Genomic DNA, 25,928 nt, shown 5'->3' with positions numbered 1-25,928 from the left:
TTTGACTCAGTCATGCTGAGGGATTTGAGTCTCCCTAATGCACGCAATTTCTGAGTTACCACTGGCACAATTTTTACTAACATATGAGTGAATGATGCGTCTTATTATATAGAGACACTGATTTCCCCAGGGGGCGGAGCATCATTGGTGGGGACGACATGTTTCCATGTAATTGAGAGGGCAGCATATGGTTTGTGTGTATGATTGAGTGTAATGATTGTGGGAGTCGATGCACCTCTCCTTGCCTCTATGCTCTCATCACTCATCCCCAGCTGGCAGAGAGGGCATTGTTCCAAATAAAGCGGCATGGTGGCGGTGTGGGGAGGGGCTCGACGGCGTCGTCATGGCAGCTGGAGGAGGCCCAGGTGTTCTGGGTGAAGGGAGAGCCGGGTCTTGCCCTGGGACTGCTAAAAAAGATGATCCACACTCTAGAGGAGCAGGTCAGTGGGACAATGTGTTTTTAGGTCTACATGTCTAACTACCCAAATAAAATCATGGATTTGTCTCTTGTTTTGTAAACAACAGGTATAGACTGAAGAGTGCAATTCTTATTTACTTTTTCAGAAAATGCTGTGTTATAAAAAAGAGCAATATTAATAATGACTGTGCACAATGAGTACCAAATGACAGTAGCTTGGTTATATGCAGGGAATACCAGTACATTTTAGAGACGCTTTAGCATTTGACAGATGCTCTTATGCAGAGCGACTTACAGTTAGTTTTTTTAATTCATCCTATGAAGGCTATATGACAAAACCACAGAACCCAGTAACAGTAAGTGTATTTACATAATGAAGTACCATAGCTGTCTTCAATTCAGTGATAGAAGTATTGAGGGACAAAGTACTTGAGTTTTCTCTTAAGTTTTGATCAGGGTCTGGTTACCAGACAACAGGATATATAATCAACAGTGTATATGAGTGTAAAAGGGTGGTTTGCGTCATGTCAGCATAGACTGAAATAGTCAACGCCTCGTAATCCCCATAAAGCATTGCAGCATACTGGTGATTTTTACATTTCACCATTCATTTATGCCATAAGGAATTTTAGAAAGGCTTCAAATAAGGCTGGTGTTTCGTCAAGGCTTATATTTAGCCAATATTAGTAACATTCAACTTGTCCTATGTATATTTACATATCATGAAAATGGTGAGGTGGTGTAAGCCCACACGAAAAACACAGACCTTACTTGAAGTGGGCATATACATTCCCTCTGGAATAAATGAATTGGGTAAGACCAAAACATTTCCGGTTTTGATGCACACCTTTTTGGGGATTATGACTTGTCTTTGCTGTGCGTTTTCCTATATTTGTGCAGAAAGACAGTACTGAACGGTTTGTTCACGGCCCACTGGTACCGCCTGCCATGCGTAATACTCATTCTTAGGTTCAAATGAAAAACTGTTCTGTCTCCGTCTGTCCCCGGCCAGGTTGACTTTAACCCTGCCCTGGTCCCAGTGTATACAGAGAGCCTGAGACTGTGTGGGAACTGGCTGGCAGAGACATGCCTGGAGAGCCCTGGAGTCATCCTGGAGAAGTACCTGGAGCGGGTAACCCACCGAGACACTGACAAATGAACATGGATATTGTGTGTCTGGGGCTCAGATACATCCTACAGTACATTGCACACAACTGATCACTTGTTTGTGTGTCTCTTTCTGTGTCTGCGTATGTGGAACCTTCTGTAGTCTGTGGAGGTTTTCAGTGGCCATGCGATCGGTTCAGACTCGAAGCTGCTGAGCCAAAGGACGCAGGCCTTCCTGTCTCTTGCTAGGTTCTCAGACGCCCAGTACCAAAGCATTGATAACTACATGAAGTCATCGGAGTTTGAGAACAAACAGGCTCTACTAGAGAAAGCCAAAGAGGAGGTAGAGCTGATAAAGGAGCGCAAAGTTGGCATGAACAGGTCAGACCAAAGCACATAGCAGCATGATATCACTTTTACTGTTTTCCATGAACGTGTTTTATGCTGACTACACCTGCTGGTTGGGTGGGAGTTTTTGAGAGAAAGTAGTCCTCTGGGATGTTTCTAATGTTATTTTCTCAGCATTTGTGTGTGTGTTTATGCAACTAGCGGTCTCTTCTCACCCTCTGATCTCTTTCAGGTACACAGTGAAGGTACAAAGAGAATTGGAGCTAGATGAGAAGGCTCTGTCCAACTTGCAAGCTGACAGAAGGAAGTTCCTGTGTAAGGCTGTGGAAAACTACATCCAGTGTGTGGAGCAGGGTGAGGAGCATGACACCTGGATGTTCCGCCTGGCCTCGCTGTGGCTGGAGAACGCTGATGTCAAGACGGTCAACGACAAGATGAGGGTGAGACTGACATCACTAACACCCAACACTAAACAAATGGTAGAACAAACCAGCTGGTGTAAGTCTGGGATTCATTCCAAGCAGAATTCTCTCTTTGGCTCACAGTCAGTTTTGTTCCCAGAGTTCATTTCTGTCTTCTCATTAAAATATTTATGTGCTACAGAGAGGTGTGAATAGTATTCCATCCTATAAGTTCCTGCCTCTCATGTACCAACTGGCTGCACGCATGGGATCCAAAGTGTCTGCTATAGTTGCAGAGGATGTTGGTTTCCATGATGTTCTCAATGAGGTAAGAATTCAATGTGTATCAAGACAAAACAGAAAGATATTTGCACCAGTGTGAATGCTGTCTTTTTCACCTCAGCATATATCTGTCTCTCTCCTCAGTTGATCTGTAAGACATCTCTGGAGCATCCTTATCACACACTTTTCATAATTCTGGCTTTGGTCAATGCCAACAAGGACGAGACCTTCTCCCGCAGCCGCCTGTCCAAGACTGCCCCGCGCCAGCCCTCTCAGCTGGACCTGGTAAGGCCAGCATCTAGCTAGACGTCCAAGAAAAGGAAGAGGGAACTGGGACTCTTTTCGGTGTTTATGATGTGTTACAGCCTTGTTGGATATCATTGTAGGAACTGAATGGGATGTTTTTCTCTGTGACATGTTTGAGAATAAAGGAATGGTATGATGTGTCTCGTAGGAGCGGTCTGAGGTGGCCCAGCGGATTTTGAATAAGATAAGGAAAAAGAGGTCCCAAATGATCAGAGGCATAGAGGTCCTTTGTGATGCGTACATCACTCTGGCCTACATGGACGCCAGCCGCCACAAGACAGAGAAAAGTGACAATACACATTCCTTAATCATACCAGTCAACACAACCGACTTTCCAAATGTATACTGGGTTTCTACTACATGCTAGGTGTTTGTTATGTGACTGTTCCTATTTGTTCCTTGTGGTCATCTGTAGAAGCGATTGCCATCCCCTCTGACCAGCCCATAATGCAGATAAAGAACCTAGATGATGTCGTCATTCCTACAGTGGAGACAAAGGTAAAGAATTGGTTGGATCATCTGTGATTTGACATGAGGGGACTTAATGTTAGGGGAGTTTTTATATGACAGGTTGCATTTTGCATCCTCATACTATAGGATTAGCACTGTAATGTAGATACCATGTCAAACCCATGGAATGCTTAAAAAAGTGAGTTTTGTAGTTCTTGTCTATATTGGTCTGTTTATTAACAGGTGGACCCCTCTGGTATATATGATGACCTGGTGACCATCAAGTCATTCAAGCCTGACTTTCGCCTGGCCGGAGGTGTTAACCTGCCTAAGATCATTGATTGTGTTGGATCAGACGGAATAAGCAGACGACAATTGGTCAAGGTGAGATCATCACTTAACTGATAACTCACGTAATGGACTGTGAACCATTTACAACCCTGTTTCTAAAAAAGTTGGGACGCAGTGTCAAATGGGAAGAAATACAGAATGCAATGTGCAAATCATTGAAACCCTATATTCAATAGAAAATAGTACAAAGACAACATATCAAATGTTGAAACTGAGAAATGTTATTGTTTCTTGAAAAATATATGCCCACTTTGAATTTGATGCCAGCAACATGTTTCAAAAAGGCTGGGACAGGGACAACAAAAAACCTGTTGGAACATCTCTAATTAGGTTAATTGGCAACAGGTCAGTAACATGATTGGGTACAAAAATAGCATCTCAGAGAGGATGAGTCTTTCAGAAGTAGAGATGGGGAGGGGTTCATTATTCTGTAAAAAAGCTATGCAGGCGAATTATCCATAATATCATTAAAAGATTCAGAGAATCCAGAGAAATCTCAGTATGCAAGGGACAAGACCGAAAACCAATATTGTATGGCCATGACCTTCGGGCCCTCAGGCAGCACCGCATTAAAAACAGAAACGATTCTGTAGTGGACATCATTGCATGGGCTCAGGAACATTTCTGAAAACCGTTGTCTGTGAACACAGTATGTCACTGCATCCAGAAAATGCAATTTAAAACTCCACCATGCAAAGAAGAAACCATATATAAACAAGATCCAGAAATGCTGCCACCATCTCTGGGCCCGAACTTATTTAACATGGACTGACGTGAAGTGGAAAACTGTTACAAACTATGTGTTGTTCACCAAAAGCTCAAGTCTAACAGTACAGTCTACCTGGGTTTTATGTATGCTTGTTAGGAGGACTCTGTTCATCCACAGGTAACGTGCCATTCCATCAGTGATACTGACAGGTTTGGGTAGGAAGTAACCTGGAAAGGTAGTAGATTATCTGTCTAAAATTTTAATCAGTAAAATAACATCCGAATTACCCAAACTCAGTAATGTAATTGGATTACTTTCAGTTGCTTTTAGGTTAATTTGAAGACTTTAGAAGAAAACAAATAGGGAGGCTTTGGGTCCAGTCTAAGCTGCTGTTTCTAGTGCAGACATAAACCAGCCTGCTACTCTGCTACCACTCTACTTGAAAATGCTATCTATTGCAGGATCAAAACTGACCTTTAATTATATTCTAATTCACAAAACAGTGTCCATATCTTGTTGCAGCTAAAACAACATACTTTGTACTAATCATAGTAGATTTTATTTGGAATGTAAGTTTTAGTAAACAGTAGGAAACAGATAGCATTAACATACTAGACTGATCCATACTGAGAAGACTTTTGTGTGAATTCCTGACATTTGTGGAATGTTTTCCACATCCCCTTTCTGATTATCACATGCTATGACGTAAAGTTGCATGATATGGGTTAAAAACAAATTATGATTTAAAAAATACTACATTGCTGCAGCATGGGTTTGACAAATACAAAAATATTGCATTTGCTCGCACATAACATTTATATATTTATTAATATATATTATTTGTGCAGCTCTACTATAAATTGGAATGTTGTAATGTTTTCAATACAGTTTAAAGCCTTGCAAGATTAGATGGGCAATATATTTTTCTTAATCTCTAGTTCATTTTTAACATGGTTGTCCTGAAATTGTATTTATTTGTAGGTTATCTTTTGCAGAACTGTTTTGTTCAATTCACTCAACATACAGACTCGGTAGAACCTGACGACCTAGAGTACTACTAGTTGCCTATTTTACCTGAGTGTTAACTGCATTTAACTGATGTTAAAGTCTCAGTCAGTCCCAGAATAGAAGGTTATAATGGGCACTCTGGGTCCTGAGACCTGTGATTGGAAACCACTGCTGTAGTATTGGTCAATCCCAGTGTCAAGTTTGATTTTATATGGTGTATATATAGTCCCAGGTTTCCATTGCCTGTTACTTTTGCCCCTCTGTATTTTCAGGGCCAGGATGATCTTCGGCAGGATGCTGTGATGCAGCAGGTGTTCCACATGTGTTCTATGCTGCTTCAGCGCAATTCTGAGACACGCAAGAGGAAACTCAACATCCGGCGCTACAAGGTTAGATGCGGTTCCCCTCCCCATCTTATGGCTTAACCTAATTAACTGCATTTGTATGTACTGTAAAATGCTCTGTATGAAATTGTATTATTATGTTATATTATCACTTTAACCTTTTACTCATTGTTTCTTCTCAAATCCAATTTGCTGGAATACTGAGCCAAAACAACAAAACTTGTGTCAGTGTCCATACACTTATGGACTTATTGTATTATAATCCAGTTTACAGCACAATTACAGTAGTAATTGTGGCATACGTTCTCATATGCCATGCTTTCTGTATTCAAACCACCCAGTTTTTGTGGGTTTGGAGGAATTGAGGCTTCTGTCTCATTCCCTGTCCCCAGGTTGTGCCCTTCTCCCAGCGTAGTGGTGTTCTAGAGTGGTGCTCAGGCACCGTGCCTATAGGGGACTTTCTGATAGACGCTCACAAACGCTTCCATCCCCAAGACTGGACCAGTCTAGCCTGCAGGAAGAAGATGATGGTGAGTCTTTTATTTCTTCATTTCTATTTATTTCATCTTTATTTTACCAGGTAAGCCAACTGAGAATCAATTGTCATATACAGTGGATATAAAAATTCTACACATCCCTGTTAAAATGCCAGTTTCTTGTGAAACAAAGATATGAGACCAAGATAAATCATGTCAGAACTTTTTCCACCTTTAATGTGACCTATAACGTGAACAATTCTATTGAAAAACAAACTGAAATCTTTGAGGAGGCAAAAAAAATAATAATCACAATAACCTGGTTGCATAAGTGTGCACACCCTTAAACTAATACTTTGTTGAAGCACCTTTTGATTTTATTACATCACTCAGTCTTTTTGGGTAGGAGAGTTAGCATCTTGACGTGGCAATATTTTCCCACTCTTCTTTGCAAAAGCGCTCCAAATCTGTCAGATCTCCTGTGCACAGCCCTTTTCAGATCACCCCACAGATGTTCAATTGGATTCAGGTCTGGGCTCTGGCTGGGCCATTCCAAAATGTTAATCTTCTTCTGGTGAAGCCATGCTTTTGTGGATTTGGATGTGTGCTTTGGGTCGTTGTCGTGCTGAAAGGTGAACTTCATCTTCAGCTTTCTAACGGACACCTGAAGGTTTTGTGCCAAAATTGCCTGGTATTTGGAACATTTCATAATTCCCTCCACCCTGACTAAGGCCCCGGTTCCAGCTGAAGAAAAAGAGCCCCAAAGCATGATGCTGCCACCACCATGATTCACTGTGGGTATGGTGTTCTTTGGGTGATGTGCAGTGTTGTTTTTGCACCAAACATACCTTTTGGAATTATGGCCAAAAAGTTAAACCTTGGTTTCATCAGACCATAACACATTTTCTCATGTGCTTTTGGGGGACTTGATGTTTGTTTTTGCAAACTTCAGCCAGGCTTGGATGTTTTTCTTCGTAAGAAAAGGCTTCCGTCTTGCCACCCTACCCCATAGCCCATTCATATGAAGAATACGGGAGATTGTTGTCACATGTAGCACACAACCAGAGATTGTTGTCACATGTAGCACACAGCCAGAAATTCCTGTGGTTCCTTTAATGTTGCTGTAGGCATCTTGGAAGCCTCCCTGACCAGTTTTCTTCTTGTCTTTTCATAAATTATGGAGGGACGTCCAGTTCTTGGTAATGTCTGTGTTGTGTCATATTTTCTCCACTTGATGATAACTGTCTTTTTGGAATGGCCCAGCCAGAGCCCAGACCTGAATCCAACTGAACATCTGTGGGGTGATCTGAAGAGGGCTGTGCACAAGAGATGTCCTCGCAATCGCAAGACAGATTTGGAGCACTTGTTTCCCCCTGAAAGATTTCAGTTTTCAATTGAATTGTTCACGTTATAGGTCACATTAAAGGTGAAAAAAGTTGTGATATGATTTGTCTTTGTCTCATTCTTTTACATCACAAGAACCTGGTATTTTAACAGGGGTGTGTTGTTCTTATATCAACTGTATGTCAGGATAGGAATTGGCCTGTAACTGTTTGGGTCTAATTTGACACCCTCTTTGTAGAGGGGAATAACGCATACTCTCTTCACATTTAGAGGTATTACATTTTTCACACTGTCTTTTCTGTAGGAGTCTCAGAGACTTGATTTTGACGGAAAGGCCCAGGCCTTCAGAGAGGTGTGTCAGAACTTCCAGCCTGTCTTCCGGTACTTCTGCATGGAGCGATTCCTGGACCCAGCAGTGTGGCTGGAGAAACGACTGGCCTACACTCGCAGTGTGGCCACGTCTTCCATCGGTATCCATCACCTCTGCTCTCCTACATACAATACCACCATTTGGCCAAACAAACGTCATATATATTGTTTTTACATATAAAACACTTTGAAAAGTGAGGCAAGTGAGTATATAATATAATAACAATAGTACAAAAAACATCTGGAAAGGCTTAAAAAATGGTTCATCAGCTAAGGACCCTGATCAAGGTCACAGGATAAAGCTTGAGAGAAAATTGTGTTAGTTGGATCTATTTAATGCTTGAGAACATTTTCTGATTTCCATTTTTATGTATTTATTCATATGTGAGGAGGGGAATCCAGAAAACAACGCATCAATGTTGTATGACCTATAGTTACAAATACAGATACGGAAAAAAAATTGACCACTGCACCTTTTTCTTTGCTTTCCAAAAAAGTTGAAAAATAATGTTTTGAGTGAAGTACAGAAGCGTTCAATTTGCAGTGGTCTCTTAATTTTAACCCCTCTGTTCCTCACTCAAAACTTTCCTTTTCTACTTTTTTTTGGAAAGGAAAGAAAAAGGTGCAGTGGTCTCTTAATTTTTTCCAGAGCTGTATATATTTGTTTGTTATTATATGTTAGGCAATGTATCTGATTTAGTTGGAAAAACTTCTTCCTTGGTTTTTGTCTATGTTTTCAGTGGGCTACATTGTTGGACTAGGTGATAGGCACATCCAGAATATCCTTATTGACGAGCAGACAGCTGAACTGGTCCATATTGATTTGGGTAAGGAGACATTAATGATACGTGTGTATGACTTAACACTTGGGGATAGTGTCTGGGGACATTTGAGTACATGTTTGCAATGCATTTCTCCATCTGTTGTCAGGTGTAGCGTTTGAACAGGGCAAGATTCTCCCCACCCCTGAGACTGTACCCTTCCGGCTTTCCAGAGACATTGTAGATGGGATGGGCATAACAGGGGTGGAGGGTGTGTTCAGAAGGTCAGTATCCCCAGGTACCCAATCACAAGAGACATTGTAGATGGGATGGGCATAACAGGGGTGGAGGGTGTGTTCAGAAGGTCAGTATCCCCAGGGACCCAATCACAGAGAGAGATAAAACTGAATTCCTGTCTACCATTCAGATGCTGTGAGAAGACAATGGAGGTCATGAGGAATTCTCAGGCGGTCTTGCTGACTATTGTAGAGGTATAAATACACACGCACATACTGTACTCAGTACACTCAGTGCCTGTATGCGTGCTTGGAGCATATGTCCTTTACATTGTGTATGTAGAAACGTTTGCCATTCCTTCTCCGTGTGATACAGGTACTGCTGTACGACCCTCTGTTTGACTGGACCATGAACCCTTTAAAGGCCTTCTACCTGCAGCAGCAGCTTGAGGAGCAGGCTGAACTCCAGGCCACGCTAAACTCTACTCTGGGAGGAGATGACATGGAGGCCCACCGCAAGTCCAGGTACTCCTCAGAACAATACCCGCCCTCCTCAGTCCCTAGGGATATCAGACTCCTATACCATGACAGGGAACATCGTGCGTCACTCAGTGTCCTCTCTCGGCAACGCATGCCTCATCTGGTGTCAACAGTGGTTTTTGGTCAGTTCCATTTTGCAATAAAAATGACTTGCATTTTAATCACACATTTCCTGTTCATCCTCTGTTAGCAGTGACAGTCAGAACTTCAACAAGGTGGCAGAGCGTGTGTTGCTGCGGCTGCAGGAGAAGCTGAAGGGGGTGGAGGAAGGCACTGTGCTTAGTGTAGGAGGGCAGGTCAACCTCCTGATCCAGCAGGCCTCAGACCCTAACAATCTTAGCCGCCTCTTCCCAGGCTGGCAGGCCTGGGTCTAGGGTCAACGCACTGGGAGAGAAACCTGTGGGTTTGAGTCAAACTGTAACACTGATCAGATATCATGTTTGATTATCATATTTATTTTTAAGAGAACAGATATGTCATTGAAGATGTCCAGTCTTGTTCCCTAGTCCATTTTCTAGCATATACTGACAAAATGAATGTTTATGCTTTGACAAACTTGATGCATGTAATTCCTTATCAAAGCTGATATTTTACCTTTCTGCACTTAACAGATTGTAATCAACAATCAGATTTATGATGTAAAGCCTTAATCCCTACTTTCTGTATTCATTTGGACTGGTTAAGTAAAATAAAAGCATAATGTATGTAGTCCTACCATTTGGAAGGAAAGTACATTTTAGTAGTCATACATGTAGGATTTGGTACCATATCTAGCAGTTGATGGTTTTGAATTATATTTTGTCCTACAGGAACTAAATGGTGAATTATACTTTAAATCGGGTAATTACCAAATAAAAAGGATATTACCTATAATAGATGCTAATTACCAATAAGAAGGGATGCTATAATACTTTTCGGGATAGAATCTTTGTGGCTCCGGATCTTTCTCACTCGTCACGATTCATATATGATTGGGCTAGTTAGTTTTGCGTACCCCAGTGACCTGAGTTTACGGAGACTTCTATTAAGGACAATGTTCTGTTATAAGATTAGCCAATTCTGCCCAGTATTATTGCTTAATTGTCCCATGTCATGGTATTCTCTGCATAAGAGGTTCAGAAACACTGGCTCCAAATTCACTATTCAGTTTCTATTGGACAAAACCTTCTGGGTACAAAACAAAAGCAAACTGTTAATAGATCCAACAAGTTTGATGAGTCACAAGCTTAATGTAATAATTTTATATGATTTATAGGACCAAATACTAATTGTGAAATACTTATGACTTGGGTGGACTACACACAAAGTGATTTTATTTCTTAACAATAAAGATAGTATGTATGAAAATACACATTTTTAAATGGTGATTCTGTCCTTCCGCTTTACATTAAACATTTGAGCCAACATCTTAAATACTGGATTATAGAGAAAGATTTTAACATTTAATCAGTTTCCAAATAGTAATTGAATGTACAGTTTCCTTGTTGGTCTAAATTCTCTTTGTATTAAGTGTCTGATATTTCACTGGTATATTTTTTCCTTTTACACGTTTAATTGTATTATAAGCTTGCATGTACAGTAAGTTTGGTGGAAAGTACACAGCACTTTCTATCGAGCTATGGGGCTGCTCCTTCCCAGCAAAGACGGGACCATGAATAACTCCAAATATTGAGAATGTGGTGCAAACCTTGCTGCCCTCTGCTAGAAAGGTTTTTTAAAGGCCAGTCTTGCAAAAAGGAAGATCGGTCTTGGAATGGCCCAGCTGGACCTCAATCCTATTAAATCTGTGCTGACCTAAAGATCCAAACAAACATACTACCCAAACAAACATACTATTGTAATCCAAAAGATATTGCTACAAAGTATTAGTTAAGGGGTTTATGAAACAAGCTAAGCATGCCATTTGTGCTAGTTAGCTGCTTATGTGAACAGGAAGTGTCCTAAGAACAGGGCTTTTAACAGAGAAAACGTACAGGACAGATCTCCAGGAACAGGATCGGAAAGCCCTGGAATCTATATGGTCTGTGGGGTTCAGATGCACTTGCATCCTCTACCAGGCAGGTTTACCAGATTTAAGATGGTTTTTTTTTTACTTCATTATTGCTCTCAAACAGGTGTTTTTTGACAATAATTGCAGCAATTATTTGTACCCATTGTCTGATTTTTTTTTAAGGCAATGTTCATTTGTGGGCCTTTCCCCATGTTACCTAACCTTTATACCACAATGAAACAAGAAGCTTCGGAAAGCCACAATACAGTTCCTTTAGACAGAGTTGTACTTAAGTACAATATTACTGCAGAGGTTGACTTTAAATACAAAAATACTTAAGGCTGCCAAAACCTTTGACACCAGTCTTTTTGAGAAAACATCTGATCAATTAGAATGGGCTATATAGCCCATTCTATTTGATCAGATTTTATCTAAAAAATGACCAATGTTTATTTTTTTTAAACCTTTTCACTCATCTTTACCACTTTAAAATAATTTAATTACCAGATTTGACCACCAGATGGTGCTTCAAGTGTGTTCTGATATAGGGTCTTAAATTCAAGATTGTTTATCTAGATTTAGGCTGTGGGTGTAGAGGATGTACCAGTTTTATGTTACATATACAATCAGAAATGTTGGTACCAAGTGACAGTTGAAACATTGCATGATAATGAACAAAAGTTTAATTTAAATCTGTACATGACTGTATTAAACACCTTTACAATTTATTTTATTCTAAAAGAAAAATACAGTACATATTAACAATGTACTTGGCCAATACATCTCACCTTTCAAAATCATTGAGAAGTTTAGCTGTTGTAAAACACTGAAAATATTATTTATCATAGAAATATTTTTATATAAAGATGTGCCTTTACAAATGCATGTGTCTAATAATAGCAAGGTTTTGAAATATTATACAATTATCACACTGATTTAAATACCAAATATGTATCTTAGTTAGTGATGTAACATATTTAATACAAGATTTATTGGCGGTGACTTTGAAAGAAAATAACTCCCCAACTTCATCAAACAAGAAAAAAGCCTGACAAAGGACTTATTTTCTTCAGTGCATTCCTTCTTTCATCATATAGCAGAGAAGAAACTGCCATGACCAAGTTAGAAAGTGCCATTTACAGTTATCCCATTTTGAGTTGAGGCATCTGAGGAATAAAGAATTGTGACTGGTTCAGAGTCTTAGGACATTGTCTCTCAAGTGTGAGGAGTGCAACTCACTATGTGTTGTAGGCAGTGACGAATCAGCAGGAAATATACTCTATGTGCAAAGGAAGGACTTGGCTGGTATAAGAATAGCATTATTCATTTCTGCCACCACAGTTGTCCGTCATACAACCATCTAAATGGATCTGAAGTTTCTGTAAAACTGTTGTGCATAGAACATTGGTAAGCTATAAAAATTGTTCTAATGACAGACTGGTATGCTTTTTCTTTTTTTTTTTATTGTATGTCCAGAAAACAGCTCTATTGGTCAGTGCTGTCCAACACCTTCCCCCTCCCAGCGTCAGTAGAACTGAGACTGTTGCTGTCCGTCATGGTGTCTCCTAAGCCCCGCCTCAGTCACTTGATGCGGTGACGAACCAGTGAGGATTCATCAGTGATCTCGCCAGACCGGTTTCGACGACGGCAAGGCAGGACGAGGAGGAGGAGCAGGATGAGGAGCACCACAGCACAGACGGCCATCAGGGCGTAGGAGATGACCCAAAGAAGGGGCTCCTTCAGCAGCCCTCCGGCAGCACAGTCAGACGCCACGTCTGCAGATGAAAAGGGCCCCGAGATCTCCGACACAGCTATCCCCCCATTCACTGGAGATGGAGACAGTGACCAGTGTCATGATTACCAAATAAATATATGTCCTGATGCTCGTGCCATAACTGTATATTGGTGGACCAAAGCATTACGTAAGAACCACTATCTGCCCCAAGTGTCTCCAGCCCTCACCTGCACATTTGCTGACAGCAAAGCCCACTCTCTTTTCTGCCCGGTCAAAGACCACATAGAAGCCCTCCATGACAGTGGCTCCTATCACGAGGCCATTGGCTGATGAAGAGATGCCAAAGCGGAAGCAGTCCAGCGTGCCTTCCACGTCTGTGATTGGCTGGATATACAGCTATAGCAAAAGGCCACACAAATGGACTATGTTAATCACAGCTGCAAGCAAACGAATGTAAAGCAAATAAGTTGCCAGATGGTAGGAAGAGTATTCAAACAACAAACACCCTGTGGCAGCATGAGGTACTTTTGCTGTCACCTGAGGAAGGATGGTGATTTTGAAGGATTGGCTGGTGTTAGTGGCTCTTAGGTAGATGGAAAGTTTTGGAAAGAACCTCCACGGTGTCTCTCCTTTCAACCAGCAGGCCAGTTTAGTGCCACCCCAGAACCCAGAGGAGAAGTCCTGGATCTAGACCATAAAAAGATAGTGACAGATCACTAAGACTCAAAACCTCATAAGTTGTGGAAGAGTGGATTTTTTAAATGAGTGTAAACCATGTTGTAGATTTCAGGTGATTTGATTCACATGATATCATCACAAAATTGAAAAACCTGCAACTGACATTTATCAGAAAATGTATTCATAGCTTTTATGTTACAACACAACACTGTCTTGAATGTTCCTTTTTGGGCTGATGTCCAACCAAGGATTCTACTCAATTACTAAGGCTTGGATTACTAGGATACCAAAACATCTCAAGAAAAGGCAAATAATAACTAAATCTTTTATCATTTTGAGATTACAAAATACATTTTTGATGCATTATAATATCCACTAGCTAGTTGATATTGAGGGGTGTCCACTGTAATTTAGCTAGCTAACATTAGCATCACTAGCTATTCTCGATGGACTTGCTGGCTAATGACAGCATTGCAAACAAAATACACTTCATAATATGATGATTTAAGCATTGTTTTCTAAATATTAGTCTACTTTTGCAATGTTGTCATAATTAGCCCTCGTTCAACTTTCGACCTTCAATATGGCTACAGCATCTATCGAATTTGTGACCGTGGCAATGACGCGACCCAGTGACGGAAATGCAATCAATGAATAACCATGAACCACAATCGTTTGGGGTTTCACAATTGTAAGTTTTGCTGTATAAAGTGTTTTTCTATTGCTAGGGTGTTCAGATAGTTTTTCCTATAGATACTTTAAGTTATTGTAGTTATTTCTCTCAGATCGCTTTAGTGGGGTGAGAGCAAACCCTTCTGATGTTCACGTGTGACCATGCACTCCAAATGGGAGGGCTGTGTGTTTAGTCCAGCAATCACTAAGTCATTAAGAACTTAGACACATTGTTGATATTTGCCGTTGTTCCTTTTTAAAATGAGTTGACATGTCGTCAGTCTGCACAGTTACCCAAGATTTAAGATGTCCTTTGTCATTTATTGAGCATAGCAGTTGACATACCAGAGATGTTCTTGAGATGGCCTCCACTACAGAATTGAAGACATTCACAGGCAGCCGAAGCAGAGTGGTTCCGCTGTCTACTATGGCTTTATCCATGTTGTACTACAATATAGGAGAGAGACCGATGTATAAAGACAGGGAGCAACACAGGACAATGTTTTCAGTTGTGTGCTTCCCTCAAATGACCTTCATCAAACATTTAATGTTCAACTTGGTTCTGACAGGATTCAGAAACAGAATTAGCACATTGTGTCTCAGCTGAGGCATGCTTTACTGACTATTGCTTTATTTACTCTTTCCAAACCTGCACTACAGGTTCATTATCAAATAATTCAACAGGAAACAGTTTTTCCTCATACCTGACATGATGTGCAAATGGATCTAGCAAACGACTTGGACCGAGAAACCGACATTTAGTAAAGAACAGGGGGCGAGTCTCATACCTCTTTGCAGTCCAAGTTAAGGTTCTGGTCCCCAACCTCCAGCTTCAAAACTTCCACCTGATAGTACCACTCTTCCTTTATAGGGGTGTACCACATGGAACCTGAATACAATGTTGGTTCAACCCCTCCCATGACCTGAAACGAATCAGGGTGTTCCTTTACCGAATACAATCATACTATAATAAAACAAAACTACAATAAAACAATTTCAAAAATGCCTTGGCACAGCACTGCCGACTCTGAACACACCCTGTAATCGCTCCCATCTGCCCCTCTTAGCTGCTCACATGGTTGGCTCTGTAGAGGTCTTTCTTAGCTTAATTATCCACTCACTAAGTAGATTGGACCTCCAATGGGGAAACACATTTAGAGGTGCAAAGACTTGCAAGCGATCATGTTCCTAAGAAGCATCAAGCTGTTCAGTCTCATCCCTGCTTGAAAGGTTTATCTGATCTGGGTGTTGGGAGCGATTTTATGCCAATGCGTTTACATGGTGTGCGTGAGATCAACTGCTTCAATACTCATCGTTTTTTACAGTACAACAGCCAGCCTTTGTAAGGAAGTCTCCCCATCATTAATTCCTTCCATTCATAGCCTTTAGACATCTCCTCCTGACTACTCACAAGACTCCCCCCCGCGGGGTCTGCAGTGGTGCTGGCTGACAACCCAGCTCCACACATCTGGAGAGAGAACACATCTGGGATGCCCGTCTGTCGCACCACTGAGTTAAAGAAGGGCTCCACTGAGGAGTCGGGCTGAGAGACAGGAAACAAACACAAAACAAGTGTAAAACCATGTAACGTCTCAGCTGGATTTTTGGTCAATAGTGTAGCTGTGAGCACAGAATTAAAGTATTATCAGTTTTCACCCTGACTAAAAGAATTCCTCTATATCTTCATTTCAGATGGTGTACTCTGCACGGTAGGTCATGGGCCGGAGATATGCATGTGATACGTGACTAACATTCTGAAAATCCACTGAACCTGAACAAAAGCAGAGATCCGCATTACTGTTGTCAGCGTAAGCACTTGGATGTTAATGATCTAAAACATGGTTGATTGTTGGTTGACCTTAAATTCAGCATAAGGCATTCATTGTCAGCTCAGAAAAGCCTATGACACGCTTCATGGTTCTATGTGATGCTCACAGTTCCATTCGAAACCATGTGTTAATCTTATCGGATTTAGTATATTTGCTTTTTTGATAACATTCAGCAGCTGGTCATTCCCCCACCACACCTACAAACACCCCCTGGACACATAAAAAGGTGGGGCATTTGCATGGAACACTTTCCCCCAGGTAGCACCTGTGCCCATCCCTATTTACCCGAGCAAGCAGAGGGTAAGCCAGGCCCAGGATGCCCTGCCAGTTGACACCAGGTAGAAAGAATCCTTCAGAGGAGAGGATGGCAGCGATGTTGATGGTGAGGGTGCCGGGGATGCTGGGAATGAGGACATGGTCGGTGCCCAGCTCGCCCTCCCAGTTGCCCTGGGTGTACCGGACAGCCACAGCCCTGCCAGTTGACTCGTATGTGCTGGAACTGAAAATCAGAAGGAACAGGGAAGTGAACCAGCACTCTTAAATTCCAAAAAGGCAAATCACACACGAGCTAATACAAACATGAAAAAAAGTGATGATAAGATGTATGTAAACAACCGCTGAATCATCTAATTTTCTGATATTACTGGTCTCAGCAAATATTCTGGAAATATGTGTGGAAAATGTCCCCTTCTCACTGACCCAGCAGAGCTATTTAATGGCAGCGAATAAGAGAAACAGACTCACAGTGCTGTGTTGAAAAAGTGTGTAATGAAGGGATGTGCTGCTGCAGCCACTGCAAAGTTACTGCTTCCTGTATCAACCAGGATATTCAGCTGGAAAACAAGAGTATTAGTCATTCCACCATCCAGGTTAACCACACGGAAGTGTACTCCACCCCTCTTAAAACACTCAACACACATCTCACACACACACTCGATCACGGTATTTGACATCTGTGTGTTAGCAAGGAGCAGCCTGCAGACCAGAAATCGTGAAAATATTGTCTCAGGTATCCATTCAACAAGAGAGAACTAATGAGATAACATACTACTGTCACTTTGATGACCAATAAAGTAGGGTAATTATAAAACATTCCTAATTATTTAAAATGCCATGAACAGCTCTGATCGCAAACAAAGGAGTTTATTTACCATTTAAATGCAACATCAAATCAGTTAGGCTGCTAATGGCCCATCTTTTGGATTGGTAGAAGAGAAGAAACAAAAGGGAGCCCAGTAAAGCATTTCACTGGTTTGAAATAAAATGCCCAGTGTCTTCTCAAAAAGCAGTTTTAGGAAAATTAACATTTTCAGATGTTTCCATTAAACAAATGCAAAGGCTTTACTGAAACTAAAAATAACAAAATCAAAGACTGAAAGTGAAAACCTTATTTTTGGCAAATGGCTGAGGCCCAAAGTCTTATGCAAGTGTTTATGAAAGGCAAGTTCAGAGTAAATAGGTTGAGCCATCTAATAATTTATGCTAAATAAAAACCCTAGTGGGACCAAAACTCACAATGTGTAGCCATATCTCAATCACGAATCTCCAAAATCACACCTCACTTTATGAGAATTTTGTAGCCAAAAACATTTATTTGGACTGCTGTCAACCAGCGGCAACTTTTATTATTCAATATTACTTTACAAGAACTCTTCCCACATTGGTTTATAGATGGTTTAATAGATGGTTTTCAGACAAAGTATGATATTGCAATGTTGTTCTGTTTGCTAGATTGGTACATTGCAAAACAGAATAATATATCAGTTGTGAAAGATTCTTGAAAATTGCAGATAGAAATTCAATGATTAGAGAAGTGCTTACTAATTCTACATGTCGGAGAAGCATATTTGTTGTACATTCCTGATTTCCATCTAAGCATTACATAACGTGAAAACATTATGCTCTAGTGATCAGCCTGCCCTTGAGCAAGTCCAAGGTTGGTTTAATGTTTTGCGAGGCATGACACATTTAGAGGGTTCCCCACCCTATTCAGCAATTTTTCTATCAAAGACTTCCCTAAGCTTCCCTTTGGACAAGGCTGGCCCAGGTCCCAACACTGTGGTTCTGCTATCTGAAAGCCTAATCATCTACTGCCACAGATGGCAGCACTCCACTCACACAGGACTAAAACTGGGTGTATCAACTTGGTGCAGACCAACAGGAAAATAATGGGCATTTCCTTGTAAACTCCCACATTCTTTAGCCAAAAACCTGGTGTCCTCTGTCGGGGAGCTGAACATGTCTGCAAGTATCTGACTGCAAGTCAATGATCCTTAGCACACAAATGTCTGAAATGCTTTGGCAGAGACAGTTGAGGAGTATGCTTGACCCACCGATCTCTACACCTAGGTTTAATATGACATTTGTCAGGTGAGTTTCAGAGGACAGTGATTTCTAGTGGACTATAACTTTGCCCTGGAAGTGTATGTATGCACTCATCTAATTCATGGCTCTTGGGATATCTAGCATTATGTGTAGTTTAATAGAGATGGAGGCACTTTGGATGTTCAAGAGTGTCATGAATGTTGTAGACTGCTGTCTACAGGATATTAAAGGGTTAGCAAAAATTGCTAGATGTCTGACCAAATTTGCTGCCCTATAAAGTACATTTATAACACTGCCTTATAAAGTAATTTTTTTATATAGTAACATTTCATTCAGTTTTATATTTTATTTTAAGTCTCTGGCACACAAAATCAATTGGTGACATTGGGAAATATTTGTAAAACATTATTGTGTTGGGTTGGGTGTAGAGTATTAGTGCACAGGGATGGCATGAAAGTAACCATTACTCAAAGGAGACCATCTGAAAGCATGAATGACCAAGCTGCAATGTGGGACATGGTTTTGTGGTCAGGAGTCCAAGGTAGAGCGGAGAAGGTATAATATGTATAATATGTGGTGCAAGTATAATATGTGGTGCAAACCTAACATTGCCAATGCCTCAACATACACCATTCTTACCATGAAGTATGGAGGTGGAAGCATCATGTTGTGAGGATGCTTCCCATCAGCAGGATCTAGGCATCTTAAACTAGGGTAATTAAAGGAAGAATTAATGGAATAAAATGAAGGGAAACAGTGCTACTAAAGCTTTGGGGGAAATTCAGGAAATTCCTTTCAGCAGTGATCCCAAGCACAAAAGCAAAGCCACATTGTAGTCATGCAAGAACCAAAAAGTGAACGTTATCACTTGTTTGACACTTTGCATATATTGGTTTTCTGCTTGTGGTTCTGGTTTTTGAATCAATAGCATGTCCAAACAATGAAGGAAGACCTTTTCTTTCAAACTAATTCATAGTTTTGTTGGGAAATAGGAGCCAGCCCTCTTCCACTTCTCCACTCATCTTTACAGGAAGCATGCATGCGTGTGATGTTTGTTTAGGTTGAAACAGAAAAGGCATGTTTTCATTCACCTATTATAATCTCTTTGTGACTTTCGCCTTCTCAATTTAACAATGTAGCCCTTTACATTGATGCAAAATCCATGCTCCAATCTACCAATCCACATCCGCTACGGGCAAATCCATACCATGGCACATATTTCTACCATGAATACTCCCCACCCAAGTCTAGTCTAGTCAATTAAACCAACGTTGCACAAATAGGCCTCAACTTAAAGGGCCCTACATTGTCACCTGTTGCTGACAAAACTCTAAAATGGTGACAACTCCATTCAGCCATTTTACGAGATACAAACCTGAGTAACAGTTAAACATTACAGAGGCTTTTCACTTTTGTGGCAACTCTTTGAATCAGACCTGAAACAAATGCAAATTTCATGTAATTAGCCACATGACTATATCGATTATTTTGTGTGAAATGTCATAAGCTCTAAAAAAAAAACCTGCCTCCTTTTGGGTTTTCACTTCACTGATGAAGGCTACATCATTGCATACTTACTGGAAAGGGGCCAATACACTAGATAATTTTAATTCCATCACCTTTGAAACACACATGCAAATTGGGAAAGCACAAGAGAACATGCAAATGGAGGCCAGAGGATCATGGGGAAGAGGATCATTTAGGATTTAGCCAGTCTTTTTAAAATCAGCCAAAACTTGACTCCAACCTTGTTTTTAAGAGCATGTGCCACAATCAACGGCATCCACAACACCAACTCAAATGTTGTACAATAAGTTGCTAAGCTACAAAATAAGAACATATTTTGGTTTTAAACCTATGTTTTTCAAGGATGGACATTTAAAACCCTCGAAATCCACAAAAGCATGGCTTCACCAGAAGATTAACATTTTGGATTGGCCCAGACAGAGCCCAGACCTGAATCCAATTGAACATCTGTGGGGTGATCTGAAGAGGGCTGTGCACAGGAGATGTCCTCGCAATCTGACAGATTTGGAGTGCTTTTGCAAAGAAGAGTGTGCGAATATTGCCACGTCAAGATGTGCCATGTTAATAGACTCCTACCCAAAAAGACAGAGTGCTGTAATACAATCAAAAGGTGCTTCAACAAAGTATTAGTTTAAGGGTGTGCACACTTATGCAACCAGGTTATTGTAAGGTTTTTATTTTTCCCCCTCCAAGATTTCAGTTTGTTTTTCAATTGAATTGTTTACATTATAGGTCACATTAAAAGTAAAAAGTAAAAAGTATGATTTATCTTGGTCTCATTCTTTTACATCACAAAAACCTGGCATTTTCACAGGGGTGTGTAGACTTCAAATCCACTGTAATTTTCTGCTAACAATAGAGTTACAAATACAATGTTTATGCTATTCTCTTTGTAGAGTGCGAAATTAACAAATTTCACCTTTTAAATTCATGTCATTTTAAGTATATTTATTATAAATTTGTATAAATAAATCCAGAGGAAGGAACTAACCAATTTCAATTTACGTTTTGTCATGTGTGCTTTAAAAATGCACATCTAACTACAAATACAGTGCAGTCTATAAGCCTTTGGAAAGTGACAAGTTTTGTTGTTTTGGATTTGACCTCCAGTAGATTAGATTTGAAATGAAACAATGACCAAACATTATTCGGTAGAGCCCACCCTTCCACCTTTGATGGGTGAAAGTGACCGATTCAGAGACGGATTCAATAATGACAGATTTCAGGACTGCAACCATGAAATATATCGTGGAATATTAAATCAATCGTTAAAGGTAGAAACACACCATTAAATATGTTACATGTTTTTTATTAATTAGTTTATTTAATAAAGTCCCTAAAATTCCTCCATAGTGAGTACCTAAAACTGCATGCAATTAGAAACCAAACAGGGACGGGGAAATTGCTAGCAAGGGGGAGATATTTCAATATAAACCTAGAAGAAAAAGAGCACAAAAAAAAGAAACACAGGCCACATTCCTCCAGACCCATAGGAGTTTAAGCAGTTTGGGGTTTCAGCTCTTCTTGAACCTTTGTGCCTCATAATCCCAGTCAGCTGCCTGCCCAGTGGAAACCAAGCAAAGGGCCCAGGTCTAGCGGCATCATGTGAGCTCATGTGAGTGGGAGCTTACATTGTAGACCCACTCTTTGGGCTCAGAGCTGCCTGCAGTCTGCCCAGATCATTCTATGTCATTTCAGCAAGCCGTGACACTATTCATAACAGAATGTTCTGATATCCTTTCTGTAGTAAAAGGGCTATAAATGGGAGTTACGTGCAATAGTCAGGATACTCTGAGCAAGACGTCAATTTGACACGAAATGTCAGTAACCCGTACTTATCCTATGCAATTACATTACAAAATTGGATTGAAATGAGCCTTTTTGTTCTGCCTTTTCTGTGAAGTTTTCCATCTCTTCCTCACCTCAAATTAGACTTTTTCTTGGTAAGTCTTTCTCTCAATTTCTGTCAGTGTTGTTGATCACCCCTCCTTCTTGTTGAAGGCCTAAATTAATTATAGTTTTTTTAACATTTTATTAAATCTGTTAATCTTTCAAGCTAATTGATTCAACACAAATTGCCAATTTAAAACTTACAGGACTAACATACTATTCAATAACATTAGGGAATAAAAATAAAAGCCATCTACAGACCCTCACCACCAAATAGACCCCAACAGACAGTATCACTTCTCTTTGATGTATTCCACATAGAATAGGGTGGTGTTATTGCCACTGAAACTGTTTAGTGCTCATTATACAACCATTTAACAGTATTTGTTACTCAACCGTCTGAATACTGTCGTTAACTCTGTTACAGTGACCCCTTGTAAACTTTCTGCAAAGTGAACTGCCCCGACCATTAAGCAAGGCACCCTGTTAACAGGATCAACGTGCTGTTGCTGACAGTATGGCCTTCTCCACTGTCTGTTCTCTCCACACGTTGGGCAACCAGGGATCCTCTGCATTGCAGCCACCCGACTTAACAACATTCTAACAGTCTGAACTATACACAAGATATGATTGCCAACATTTCATGTTAGACCTATGGAGGTCCTAACTCTATTCCATTTGGATGCATACATTTCACCTGTTTTCATTAGGCCTATCACAATTCACTACAGTAACTCAAATTATTCGATGACAAAAATCTTTGATTTGGATTTAATCTCTCAAGGCTTCTATTCATTATGGCAGTGAAGCCAGTGAACAATAGTCCTGAAAAATGTCCAGTGTTTGGGAGCACTTGGTTGTTTACCACTGGTGCATAACTGCTTGCGTTTAACAGCAGCACGTCATCGATGCTAAAACATTTAAAAAATATCTATTCACACATCAGACTAGGGCATGGTGATGTGAGGTTTCTGTAAGTTTGCCATGTGATTTCATTGCCTCTTCAGCTCACAACTGGAAAGGATATAACGTTAGCCAGTGGCACTGACTAGCTAGCAAGGTGAGGTTAGCCATGTGAGTTCAGCAGCCTTGATTATGCAGACACGACCACAAAGGACAGGAGATTTTATTGTTAGCTCATGGAGCAGACTAGCTAAGGGACTACATCCTTTTTCTCCCCTCCCTAATTTGTGATATACAATTAGCTATTGTAGCCTTACACAGATCAAAATGTGTCCACCAAGGCACATCTTGCCAAGCGGCAAGCTGTCCTGCCTTTTGTCACAGAGCATACTAAATCATAATGTGCAGGAAATAAATCGACTGCACATTATATCCTGGAAGGAGAGCGCATTGCCCGGCCAACAACCAGAATTTAGCTTCCAGGGGCCTGACATACTGAAGGGTTTGCTGAAAGTGACAAAACAAGTGATCCCGGGCTGACATCCATCCCGCCATGCTGGAGAGTGCTGAGCCAATTCGCACAGCCCTATGCATGACCTCCAGGCACTGTCAATATACTGCGACCAGGATACAATCTACTGGCAGCAATGATGCAGCTGTACTATGAAGCAGTGACTTAGACCACGGGATCCCTCTGGGGCCAATGATTGGTCAATATTAATAATTCTTAATCTAAAGCAAAATGTTGACCCTGTATCAGATATGTAACTGGTAACCTCTAACTGAATTAAAATGTATGCTGATTTAGCAGAAAGAGCACCATTTTGTGGTCAGAATCTGGTAATATTAGGTTATATTATGGGCCATAAATCTAAAAATTAAAATGTCTCTGAAAAGGGGAAAAACACCATTAACAGTTTCAAATGAATGTATTATAAATGGATGAACAAGCATTTATCCAAACCACCGCTAACAAACAAAGAAAGTTGATATCCTGGCCGTTGGGGTGGGGAGTCCATATGTGGCTATGGACAATTGGATGTCTTACATCTTGATCCTCAATTAATTGAAGATTATATTTAGGAGATTATATTGTAGGACATTTTGACAGTGTTACAGTTAAAAGGATCAACATTTTGAGGACAGTCCTCTAAAAAATTAATCCTTTAACCGAAATGGCCACACATGGAGTCAATTAGCTTAATTTAAATGGCGTTCAATTGATCTTTTAACAAAATTAAGTTTCAGTAATGCTTGTCTTACTTATTTCAAAGTAAATAGATATATTTAATCACAATCTGATTTAGGATTTCAACATCCACTATCTTTTTGAGTTGACACCTCAGCACAGCACAGCCCGCCTGCGCCCATGGGCTAACAGCCACCCCTCACATGCTAGCTACAAAAACCACTTGCAAAAAGCGCAGACGGACTTAGTCATGAGTTACTTTCCCTTATAAGATCCATTAATGTTTTTGTTGTATATTTTATTATTGTGCATTTTTTAATTAAACATACAAGCTATTATTACAATTAATGCGTAATTTAGTCTACTGTTGTATTGCCTCCTTCATTCATCTTACATTCGATTACAGTTGGACTGCAAGATTGAATTATATTCCACAAGAAACAGCTACAAAAGTTAAAATAACAATAAAGTCCTCTTCTCATACCTTCTGACCTGGGGTACCCAGTGTCATCTCCATGTAGTAGCCTCTGCCAGAATCGCCTTGTAAGTTATTGACCATGTTTAAAAAGTTCACTATTCCAGCTGGATCTGACGCCAAGGACAGTCCATTCGTAGAGTCTTGAAATGTTTTCAGAGGAGTTAAATCCAAATCCAAAGAAGAATTAAACTTTCCTGGATATATTCTAAGTGGAATTGTATAGAGGGATTTCGCAGTACCTAAACAGATCATAAAAACGAATGCACTAAGGGGAATAGAACTGCCATGGTAAGCCATGGTAAAGATAATTCAGTCCAAGTAAACTTCAGAAAAAGTCCACCACCTCAGCTTGGCCACCATGAGACCTCCAGTGCGGTAATCATGTTCAGCCAGCAATTCCGACTAAGAGTTTGAAGAAACATATAGCAACAAATCCGTCCACAAATTGAGAAGTTTACTCCTCTCTCACATTAGTTTACTTCACGAGTTCGCACGAGTTCATGTCAGATGGGTGACTTCCTGAATTATATATCACGGATGTGACGACGTGACATAACGTTTTAGCACAGATACTGGATAATTTTCATATATGTATCTCCACCCTAACAATGGGATTTGTGGTCCACTTTCCACTGAGCGGAACATCAGGCTGTCAAGATCCTCCCAAATCGTATTTAAATCCCAAATTATCCACTTACCTCTGCGACATCGCTTTAACTGGAGGAGCATTATCATGCACATCCGTGAACGCTTGCGAAGTACTTTTGTAAATTTTTCATGCAAAATGTACATTCGAAACAACGTCTTAGGTAGCTGAAACTGTTGTTATTTCAATTACATGAATGTGATGAACTGATATGTTTTCATTTTAGTAAAAAAGTAATTTTGAAGGTGTGCCTAAATTTTATGGCCTGCACATGCGTAGTTCAGCGCGACACGACCGTTAGACGCTATTTAGTCGTATACTTTTGCGCGTGTATTTAGAATGCTAAGTTGCTATCACATCAAGAATATTGATTGGTTGCACTTTCTGCCTGTCTTAATTTGCATGATGTTTGCATGATGTTCCTAAGCTGATGGAATGAAAATTATCCAGGGTGTAGTACGGGCTAATTACACCTCAGTGGCCCTTTTCAGTTCGTTTGCAACAATCTAGGCTTCATGAGCAAAGTGGAAAATCAAAAGGCATTACCTCACTTTTGAGTTTTTGCAGTTTTTTTTTTATAGAATACGTGCAGTTGTTTATTTCTGACTTCAGGGCT

General features: G+C 40.4%; 2 protein-coding genes across 5 annotated transcripts in view; one reads left to right on the top strand and one right to left on the bottom strand.

The window, feature by feature from the left end:
• The window catches only part of atm (ATM serine/threonine kinase), a 46,996-nt gene extending 35,192 nt beyond the window's left edge, over positions 1 to 11,804 (top strand). For 2 of the 3 annotated variants that reach the window (XM_010889715.3, XM_020047903.2), the window contains exons 47-63: positions 273 to 440; positions 1,431 to 1,550; positions 1,689 to 1,906; positions 2,106 to 2,313; positions 2,477 to 2,602; positions 2,701 to 2,841; positions 3,011 to 3,149; positions 3,278 to 3,360; positions 3,556 to 3,696; positions 5,653 to 5,769; positions 6,117 to 6,254; positions 7,849 to 8,014; positions 8,654 to 8,740; positions 8,844 to 8,958; positions 9,102 to 9,165; positions 9,287 to 9,435; positions 9,641 to 11,803. In XM_010889715.3, the coding sequence (XP_010888017.2) occupies positions 273 to 440; positions 1,431 to 1,550; positions 1,689 to 1,906; positions 2,106 to 2,313; positions 2,477 to 2,602; positions 2,701 to 2,841; positions 3,011 to 3,149; positions 3,278 to 3,360; positions 3,556 to 3,696; positions 5,653 to 5,769; positions 6,117 to 6,254; positions 7,849 to 8,014; positions 8,654 to 8,740; positions 8,844 to 8,958; positions 9,102 to 9,165; positions 9,287 to 9,435; positions 9,641 to 9,824 (2,364 nt within the window). In that variant the 3' untranslated portion in view covers positions 9,825 to 11,803. Of the gene's footprint in view, positions 1 to 272; positions 441 to 1,430; positions 1,551 to 1,688; positions 1,907 to 2,105; positions 2,314 to 2,476; positions 2,603 to 2,700; positions 2,842 to 3,010; positions 3,150 to 3,277; positions 3,361 to 3,555; positions 3,697 to 5,652; positions 5,770 to 6,116; positions 6,255 to 7,848; positions 8,015 to 8,653; positions 8,741 to 8,843; positions 8,959 to 9,101; positions 9,166 to 9,286; positions 9,436 to 9,640 lie in introns of all 3 variants that reach the window. The other variant, XM_020047906.2, reaches the window with a different exon arrangement.
• A 1,088-nt stretch (positions 11,805 to 12,892) lies between these two features.
• Positions 12,893 to 25,474, bottom strand: bace2 (beta-secretase 2). 2 transcript variants are annotated; one of them, XM_010889588.3, is made up of 10 exons: positions 25,365 to 25,474; positions 19,319 to 19,388; positions 17,099 to 17,187; positions 16,640 to 16,853; positions 15,937 to 16,068; positions 15,314 to 15,448; positions 14,871 to 14,972; positions 13,713 to 13,862; positions 13,403 to 13,571; positions 12,893 to 13,266 (listed from the first exon to the last, which is right to left on the bottom strand). In XM_010889588.3, the coding sequence occupies exons 1-10, from the start codon at positions 25,373 to 25,375 to the stop codon at positions 13,022 to 13,024; spliced, it is 1,317 nt and encodes a 438-aa protein (XP_010887890.2). In that variant the 5' UTR covers positions 25,376 to 25,474; the 3' UTR covers positions 12,893 to 13,021. The 2 variants fall into 2 exon arrangements, with proteins under 2 accessions (XP_010887890.2, XP_010887801.1); XM_010889499.4 differs by lacking the exons at positions 19,319 to 19,388; positions 25,365 to 25,474 and adding an exon at positions 24,673 to 25,280.
• Between the last annotated feature and the right edge of the window lie 454 nt (positions 25,475 to 25,928).

This window comes from Esox lucius, chromosome 1 (genome assembly GCF_011004845.1).
Source record: "Esox lucius isolate fEsoLuc1 chromosome 1, fEsoLuc1.pri, whole genome shotgun sequence".
Taxonomy (NCBI): domain Eukaryota; kingdom Metazoa; phylum Chordata; class Actinopteri; order Esociformes; family Esocidae; genus Esox; species Esox lucius.
The sequence above is the reverse complement of the archived record's forward strand: the minus strand, read 5'-3'. Positions and strand labels throughout refer to the sequence as shown.